The sequence below is a fragment of the Cynocephalus volans genome, chromosome 2 (assembly GCF_027409185.1).
Source record: "Cynocephalus volans isolate mCynVol1 chromosome 2, mCynVol1.pri, whole genome shotgun sequence".
Lineage (NCBI taxonomy): Eukaryota > Metazoa > Chordata > Mammalia > Dermoptera > Cynocephalidae > Cynocephalus > Cynocephalus volans.
Window position 1 is genome coordinate 38,083,736 of NC_084461.1, and position 10,297 is coordinate 38,094,032.

The 10,297-nt window shown below is 34.9% G+C and overlaps 1 protein-coding gene across 1 annotated transcript; it reads right to left on the reverse strand.

Moving 5' to 3' along the window:
- Positions 1-7,164: 7,164 nt before the first annotated feature.
- On the reverse strand, positions 7,165-7,521 carry LOC134371047 (cytochrome b5-like). The gene has a single exon (XM_063088039.1). The coding sequence runs from the start codon at positions 7,519-7,521 to the stop codon at positions 7,165-7,167; it is 357 nt and encodes a 118-aa protein (XP_062944109.1).
- Between the last annotated feature and the right edge of the window lie 2,776 nt (positions 7,522-10,297).

The window sequence follows — 10,297 nt, forward strand, 5'->3', positions numbered from 1 at the left end:
TATTGTCACTGCTTAGAGAGACATTTTTATCTGAAAATGCCTATATCAGGAAAAGAGATTGATCTCAAATCAATAAACTAACCTTCCACCATGAGAAACTAGAATAGGAAGATCAAACCAAAACAAAGACAAAATTTTTAAAAAGTAAAAAAGTAACAAAAATTAGAGCAGTAATAAATAAAACAGAGAATAGAAAAACAATAGAGAAAAATCAATAAAATCAAAAATTAGCTCTTTGGAAAGATCTATAAAATTGACAAACTTTTAGCATGACAGTCCAAGAAAAAAAGAAAAACGACTAATTAGTAAAATCAGGAATAAAAGAGAAGACATTATTGCTGATCTTACAGACATAAAAAGTGTTATAAGGGAATACTATGAACAATTATGTGCCACAAATCTGATAACCTAGATAAAGTGGAGACATTCCTAAAAGCAAACAAATTAACAAACTAACTCAAAAAGAATAGAAAATCTAGTAAAATCTGAAATACAAAATAAGAGATTGAGTTAGCAGTCAAAAACCTGCACCCCCACCCCCAACATACATACGTAACTCAGGATCAGATAGCTTTAGCAGTGAATTCTATCAAACATCAATTCTTCACAAACTACTGAAAACATAGAAGAGGAAGAAACATTTTTCAACTCATTCTACAAGACCGTTATTGCCCTAATACCCAAACCCAGCAAAGACATCACCAGAAAAGAAAGCTATAGACCAATATCCTTATAAACACAGAAGCAAATATTCCCACAAAAATATTTGTAAAATGAATTCAGCAACATATGAAAAGGATTTACACTATGACCAAGTGGGATTTATTCCAAGAATGAAAGGTTGGTTTGACATCTGACAATCAATTAGTGTAATATACCATATTAAAAAAGCAAAAAGGCTATCAGATCATCTCAATGGATGTGGAAAAATATTGACAAATCCCATACTCTTTCATGATTGAAACACTAAACAAACCAAGAAGAGAAGGAAACTTCCCAAACCTGATAAAGGGCATCTACAAAATCCCCTCAGACATCATATTTAATGGTAAAAGACTATTTACCCCGCTAAGATCAGGAACACAACAAGGATGTATGCTTTTGCCACTTGTATTTATCATTGCAATGGAGGTTTTAGCCAAGGCAAGTAGGCAAGAAAAAGAAAGAAGAAAAGTATTTCTATTTGTAAATGGTGTGTACATAAAATCCTAAGACATGATCTTGTATCTAAAAATCTACTGAAACTAATAGAAAATTTTACTAAGTTTGCAGAATAAAAGATTAATAAACAAAAATTGATTGATTCTATATAATAGAAATGTACATTCCAAAAAATGAAATTAAAACAATTTCATTTACAATAGCATCAAAAAGAATAAAATATGTAGGAATAAATTTAAACACGGAGGTGTAAAACTTAAAGACTGAAAACTACAAAGCATTGTTGAAAAAAATTAAAGACCTAAATAAATGGTTCTATCACCTGTATTTATGGATCAGAAGTCTTAATATTGGATTCTTAGCTATGATATAAAAAGCACAAGCAACAAGAGAAAAAACAAATTGAATTTCATCAAAACTGAAAACTTTTGAGCATCGGAGGACACTCTCAGAAGAGTAAAAGGACAACCAACAGAATGGGAGAAAATATTGCAAATTATATATCTGATAAGGGTCTGGTATCCAGAATATATAAAGAATTCTTACTATTCTGTGACAAAAGGATAGACAGCCCAGTTTATAAATGAGCAAAGAACTTGAATAGACATTTCTCCTTAGGGGATATATGAATGGCCAATAAACACATGAAAAGATACTTAATATACTTAGTTGTTAGGGAAATGCAAAATAAAACCTCACTGAGATAACACATCATACCTACTAGGATACCTATAATAAAAAAGACAGACAATAATATATGTTGGCGTGGATGTAAAAAAATTGGAATTCTCTTACACTGCTGGTGAGAATGTAAAATGGTGTGGCCACTCTGGAAAACTGACAATTCCTCAAAATTTTAAAAACATAGAGTTACCATATGACCCAGCCATTATACACCTAGGTATATAATCAGGAGAACTGAAAACATAATATCCACAAAAACACTTGCACAGATTTTCATAGCTATTCATAGTGGTATTATTCACAGTTGCCAAAAAATGAAAACAACCCAAATTTTCAACAGCTGATGAATGGATAAAGAGATCTTTACAATGGAATACTATTTGGTGATAAAAAGGAATGAATTGCTGATTCATGCTACAACATAGATGGACTTTGAAAACATTACACTAAATAAAAGACTCCAGTCACAAAACACCACACTATGTGTGATTTAATTTACATGAATTAACCAGAACAGGCAAATCTATAGATACAAAAAGATTAGTGGTTGCTGGGGGGTGAGGGGAGAGTGAGTGGGTAGTGACTGCTTACGAGTATTGGGTTTCCTTTGCAGGAGACGGAATGTTCTAAATTTACATTGCTACAGTTTGCATAACCCTGTGTATATACTAAAATACACTGAATTGTACATTTTAAGTGGATTAATTGTATTGCATGTGAATTATATCTCAATGACACTTTTAAAAAGTGAATTACAAAATAGCACACAAAATATTTCAATATTAGAGTATATATCAAGACCTCAGTGCCCTTTAAAACTTCCTTACACATTTGGCTTTTGCTTTGAAGATAAAAGTAGCTTTATTTAAAATATTACACTAAAATATCCTCTCCAACCCAAGTAAATTTGTTTATTAGGTTTAAATGCTGCCATTTCCAGTCTCCCAATGGGTAGAAACAATTCTGAGAGTTGGGTGGGTATCATAACATTATAACTGGAGTACTCATTATTATTGAATTGATTATTAAATAAGCTACACTAATGTAAGATTATTGAAGACTATCCATATTACAATCTATTGCTTATTTAGGTTTAGTAAAATAGTGACAAAGATTCTCTAAACTTGTTGCCCAATCGCAGTAACTCAGGTAATCTTCAGACTGGTTTAAACATTGTGGTTCCCTTGTGTACCAAGTAAAATGGGCACCTCATTTCTCACTGTGTTCAAATTAGAAGCCCGCTATTCTGTAAGTATTTACTTCCAGCATTTCCATGGCTGAAGGTTTAAAACAAATTTAACCTTGAGAACAGCCATTAGAGTTAAGTGGTCCCTCAGTTCAACAAACAAGATGTACCAGCCATTAAATGTCCAAAATCAGGGTGATGTTTACCAGCAATTTGTTTTGTTTCCTGGTAAGTTAACTACCAATGTTCCCTGTTTAAAACCTAGGACAAATAATATAATCTTAATCTTAAGATCAACCCTGGCTCTGAGATCATTATACATAAATAAAATTTAGCTTTATTAGCTATTAGCAAAAAACCTCCCCTACCATGCTCTATTCATCTTAATGAATAAATTTGGTCAGAATCTAAACAACTCAGAAAAATCACATAAAAAGTAAAAATTTAGTTTGCTACCAAAACTAATGAATGATTTAGATGTTATATTCTTTCTGTGGGACGTGGATAAAATACAAACAACAAGACAAAAATGATCAGGAACTGGTAATGACCCTGCTAGTATGGAAAGTCATGCCAGTATCCTCTAAACTGATATACAAGCACAGAAAGGGAAAAAAGAAAATTATTCAGAAAATAAAGTGCTGATGCTAAGGGAAGAGATAGGAAATAGATGATAAATTCAAAGGGATATATGTTCCCATTTTTTCCCTCAGATGTAATTTGTAAATCCCGTAAAAAGCACAGTGTGCTTGTTTGATGTAGTTGCCTAATGAATCTTAAAAATTTTCTGCAATAGGTAGAGTGGTCTTCTGTGATGGTCTGTACAAATGAAGTGGATACACAGACATGGCCAACCCTTGGTCAAACTATGAAGAATCTTAATTTGTTTTTACTTCCCTCCTTCCTTCTCATTCTTGCCTTCTCCTTGCCCTGAAAAAGACCTGTCCTGGAGACTCCCTAATATGCTCTCCTTACCACCAGAAGTATTGCTTTCTCTTTATCAGGATGTACATCTCTTCAGAGCCTGGAAGTTCAAAGTAATTTTAGGATCCAAGGTTTTAAGAGTAAACCTAAGACAGCCTACATTTGAACAAAGTAAATTTGTCAGTAAGAAATAATGAATATCCAGTGATTTGCCATCAATTACTGAAATGGGATTGAGGGTTGAACACTATCTCAGAGGAAAAAGGTATGCTATTACCCCAGGTCTGCACTCCAGAAGTGAGTATGAGCATCACCTGTCTTAAGTGCATCTCTCTTCAGTTATACCTTTTCATGTCAAATTAGAGAAGGTTCTTTAGAGATCATCTAGTCTTGTGTATTATCATGCCTTTCTCTATGGACAGAAACCTAGGATTTCTGAATTGCTTCTGAAAGATCACTCTGAATGGTGTGTGTGTATGTGTGTGTGTGTGTGTGTGTGTGTGTGTGTGTGTGTGTGTGTGTGTGTGTGTGTGTGTGAGAGAGAGAGAGAGAGAGAGAGAGGGAGAGAGAGACAGAGAGAGAAACACGAAATAGGTGGGGATCCAAGAAGTTCACTTGTGCTTCAGGAAATCTGATTCATTTTAAAAATATATTTAATATATTGACAACTATAATAAGATTTTGTTTGTACAATTTTTTTGTTTTTGGCAGCTGGACAGTACAGAGATCAAACACTGGACCCTGGTGGTATAAGAACCACGCTCCAACCAACTGAAGTAACTAACCAGCCATTCTGTCTATCCAAAAGCCGTTGGCCATTTTCTCCAGAATCATCATATTGAAGGATTACTCTAGGCTTGTTCAGTGTCAATCATGTTTCTCTGTATCAGAAAAGTCTACTGTCAGACTAGATCTGTGCAATTATATAATCTTAGCTCTACACTTTAAGCTCTGCCTATGTTAATTCAGCAACCCTGTGATTCCCCATCATCAACCAGAAATTCAGACCTCATTCTACTTCCTTAGACTCTCTCATGCTATATAATTAGCCTGTGACTTTCAGCTCTGACCTGCACTGCCTTCTGGACAATCTGAGGTTCTTGCCACCATCCCCACACCACCACACCTCCTACCCCAATAACCTAATGTCTTAGTTCATTCAGGCTACTATAACAAAATGCCATAAAATGAATGGCTTATAAACAACAGAAATTTATGACTCACAGTTCTGGGGGTTGGAAAGTCCAAGATCAAGATACTGGCAGATTTGATGTCTGGTGAGGGCCCATTTCCTGGTACATAGAGGGCACCTTCCTGCTGTGACCTTACATAGTAGAAAAGACTAGCTAGCTCTCTGCACTCTTTTATAAGAGCATCAATCCCAATCACAAAGGCTCTACTTCATCATCTAATCACCTCCCCTAAGGCCTCACCTCCTGATAGCATCACCTTTAGGATTAGGTTTAGGATTTCAACATATAAATTTTGGGGGGAGAGGGGGACACAAACATTTGGACCATAGCACCTACAACCCTATCTCTAGGTTTTTGTCCCCTGTGTATGATCTCTTTACTGCACTCCTGAGGCTTGAGTACATTCTAAGAACCTTTAGCTCTTTGGGGGATGAGACAAGGCAAAAAATATTCAAGTATTTGAAATGTACCAATTCCATGGACAGGTTATGTATGGCACAAATATCAATTCAGTTATAGCTTAAGGGCCTAGCATAGAGTCTGACTCATACTAATCATTCAAAAAATGTTTGACAAGTAAATGAATAAACGTTGGGTTTCTATCCAGTAATAAGCCTATCTATCTTATACGTAGAGGAATGGAGCACAGTTTGAAGCAATCAGTGGTGGCCAACTTTGGTGTTATTTCTATGGGTTATCCAGGTAAAATTTTTCTGAATACTTAAAATATATAACCTCTCTTTTACTTGCTGATATCTGAAATGTTATTAAAGCAGATATGGCTATAAATCCATAATATTAGATCATTTTCTGGGACCAGATATTTATTTCCTCTGAAAGAAAGAGCATAAGAGCCGCAAGTGCCTGTAGGAAAGGGTAAATAATGCAGAAATGAGTACTTTGGGGAAATCAAAATGTATTTTACTGACTTCTCAATTCTGCCAGTGATTGCGGTAAACAAAATTATTCCCCTTCTGCCCTTCGCAGCATTTTTGAGAATCTTTGACCAAATGACAGATAAATGCCAAGAACTTTTAATGTAGGGCCTGGAGAGGAGGCTGGAAGTCATGGGATAACTGAGGAATGAACCATAGAGTCCAGAGAATTTCTCTCATTTAAGTGATGTGGTTCTTAATGAGGTCAGTTTCTAAGGAAGCATAGATCTGGCTAAGTTGTACAAAATGGATTCTACTCTTTCAGGAGAATATTATCATGTTAATCAACTTTCCTTTCCATTTGAATTATGCTAGGCCTTTCTTTTCCTTATCATTTACTTTCCTTTTCTAACACAATTATTTATAGCTCAGGCAGTTTTATTATGGCTTGCAAAAGCTTTTGCACAGAATTTAGCACATTCATTATTCCTTATTACCATTGCTATGGAGGTCCAATTATTAATTTTAGAATTGCAATGTAGCTTTAGAATATTTTGCAACATGTTCCTACTAGGGTAATTTTATTTGATGTGTTCTTTATGGAATCAGTAGGTAATAATGCCTAATCTTTTCTGAATTTTTATATCTTTAGCATCTCTATTGAGTCTATTCAGTGTTTCACATAAAATAAATGCAGGAATATTTAAAGTGAAACATTTTCTCTAGAAGCTTTTGAATTTATCATGAATATCTGAAGTTCCGAGTAATATAAAAAAATTTCTTTGAGATGAAATTATTCTTTATTTGGTAGATTGATGAAGTTCCCCACCCCCTTTCTTTTAAATTTTAAAAGCTAGATATATATTTTTAAAGATCATACTTACAATAAGTAATTTACATAGTGAAGAAACATCAAAATAAAGTTAATGAATGAAAAGACAAAAAATTCAAGAGTAGACAGAAGAAAATAGTTCTTTCCATTTTGTTTCTAATATAGGAGGAAAGGGAATCAGACATACTACAATTATTTTTTCAGAAGGTTTCTGTCAAAGTAGTTAATACTGTCTTCTCTTTTTCTTTATCCAAAGCAATCATTGGTTGCTGAGCCATCGGCTGCTGAGTGCTAGTAGAGTCTCAGTGCTCAGATGGCTGGAATCATCCAGTTGGTCCACCAAGAGGAATTAGAATCAAGAGTAGTGATAAGATTTTCTGGAGGCTTGATTAACTTCGATTTGTCACCTGGATGAAGCTCCCCAATGATACAAGTTCTGGACAATTCTCTAGTGTCTGTAGAATGCCTAACATCTTCACATTTTTCAGTAGCATCACTTCCAGCTTGTTCCCTTAAGGCTTCTCCCCCACTAGGGTGCTCTTCCAGAAATTTGGCCAAATCATACAACTTGTGGTGTAGGATCAGCCAAGCACTGTCACTGTGGAGGCGCATCTGAATCTCTTCCAGTGTGTAGTACTTCACTGCCTGGTCCAACTCTTTCACCATCTTGGTGGCTGAGCCAGGTCCCACACACACAGTCATGTTGGGTGGGGCACAGTCGTGTCGCCTGGGATATGATGAAGTTACCATTATCTTAATCCCAGATAAGATAATGGAAAAGGACATACACCTAGACCTATTTATGGTAAAATTATTGTATGTCTAAATTTAGAAAGAAAGTTTCACAAGGTTCTCTTAAAAAATAATGATAAAAGTGAAAAGTCAAAATAGCTGAAAGCGAGCAAGTGGTGAAATAGCATCTACACAAAACAGAGAGGAAGTGATTGGGATGAGGAATCCTGTAGTCACCCCCAATTTCATTTCCCTTTCATGAGGAAAGAAAGATATTATTAGATGAGCAAAGAATCATGGGGGATATTATCTGTTTATCTCTTCCTGACAAAGAAAATAATCACAACAGGGCTCTGACTGAAAATAGATTAAATGCAGCAGAGATCTCTAAAGGAGAGCAATACAGCAGTCCCTTCCTTATCTAAGGTTTTGCTTTCCACAGCATCCCACTCTGTTTCTCCTGGAATGTGAACTCAGTGTGTCCACACTGCGTATGCTACCTGGTTGGTAGTCTTTCAGTAGTCCACAGAGACAGACCACATTCCCATAACTTTCATTACAGTATAATGTTGTAATCGTTCCATTTTATTATTAGTTATTGTTGTTAATCTCTTACTGTGCCTAATTTATAAATTGAACTTTGTCATAATTGTATATGTACAGGAAAAAAAAACAATATATATAAGATTTATATCCACAATTATATAGGAACATATCTATATATATTCCTATATAATATATCAATATATAGGAACATATCCACAATTTCAGGGATCCATTGGTGGTCTTGGATCATATCACCCACAGATAAGGAGGACTACTGCACATATTCTGCACTACTGTACATATAAAGTTAACCTTAAGTAGATAGCGCTAGAATGACCGAAAGTTTGCAATACAAGTCCTAAATAAAGATTCTTGAAGTAGAAGCAACACCGTATTTGGAAAGTATAGTGACTAACTGAATCACAACCTGCTACACTTACAGTATATCCAGTCCTATAGGAACAGTATCTACGAGGGTAGGAGGCGACTAGCACTAAGGGCAAGTAAGCCATTTTCAGAGATACCATTTTCAACGGGCAAGTCAACCATTTACATCTTTGGGACAGGGAAGCACTGAGGAAATAGAACACATCTCTGAAAGGAAAATAGAAGGTACCTTGGTAACATTTCTTCCATAGATTGAATGTTTGAGTACCACGTTCCCAATTTGTTTGTTGAAGCCTTATTCCCAATATATGGATTTGTAAGTGGGGCCTTTAGGAAGTGATCAGGTCAGGAGGGTGGAGCCCTCATGAATGGGATTTGTGCCCTTATAAAAGAGATTCCAGAATGCTACTTTGTCCCTTCTGCCACAGCAAGAAGATGGTCATCTATGAACCAGGGAATGGGCCATCAACCAGATGCCAAATCCGCCAGCATCTTGATCTTGGATGTCTCAGCCTCCAGAACTGTCAAACATAAATTTCTGTTGTTTATTAGTCCCCTAGTCTATAATATTCTATTATAGCAGCACAAATGAATTTGCTTTAGCATTTTTTTGTGATGCAGTTCTGCTGGCAACAAATTTTCTTAATTTTTGTTTACCTGAAAATGTGTTTACTTTTGTCTTTATTTTACCTTCATTTCTAAAGGATAGTTTCAGGAGGTATAGAATCCTAATTTTTTCCTTAGCACATGAAAGAAATCATTTCATTGTTTTCTGGCCTCTATCATTTCTGATGAAAAGTAAGCTTATTTTTTTGTAATTGTTTCCCTATACATAAAGGGTCTTTTATTTTTTCCTCTGGATTAAAAATAATTTTTTTTTTTTTTTTTTTTTTTAGTCTTTGGCTTTTAACAGATTAGTTGTGATATGTCTAAGGGTGTAGTCAAAATTTACAAATGTCTCATGGGTGCATGAGAGTAATGATTATCCCTTAATTGTTAGGTGTAGTGCTTTATGTATAACCACAAATATTTGCCTCTGCCCAAGCAGGACCAAAAGAGACAAGTTAATAGCTTTGTCTCCCTCTTCAAGCTGAAAGGTTCCCCCCCCCCCGCACCTTTCACTGAGGTGTGGTCTTTCAATGTTTCCAGATTTATATTGAGAATTTGGTTCTAACTATACATCTTATATGGCCCTTTTTTCCTGGTAATAAATAAATAAAACCAGGGCTCTAGGTTCCTTTATCAGATAATATTTTCAAGGGATAGATTCAGTTGTAGAACCTCTTGTTTTCAGACTTTGAGGAGTTCCATTTCTTTTTAAAAACTCAATTACACAATTAGAAGAATATTTTCTGGTATTTTTTCTAGCACTTTTAGGTGTTTTTGTTGGGAGGTTTTTCAGAAAATCTAGATTGTCATTTTTTTCCCCTCCCAATTCCTTGTGTAGTTCTCTCTCATCATTTAGGTCATAGATAAAAATTCATCTCTCAGTAAGACCTTCCTAAATCACCCTAGCTCAAGTAGCCAGCTCCCTCCAACTCGTATACTTTGTTTTCATCACTTGCTGAAATGAATTTATTTATATAATATTAAAGAATTATTTAATTTATTACTTAATATAAAATATATAAAAATAAAAATAAAAATTTTCAAGAGCTCTGATATCCCTCGAATAAGACTAATTATTAGCTATTTGACAAACATTAGAGTTAATGTAAGGGTTAATATCAAAGCTGAACTACTAGTGATAGCTTTACTAATAATTTAGAAATGAATA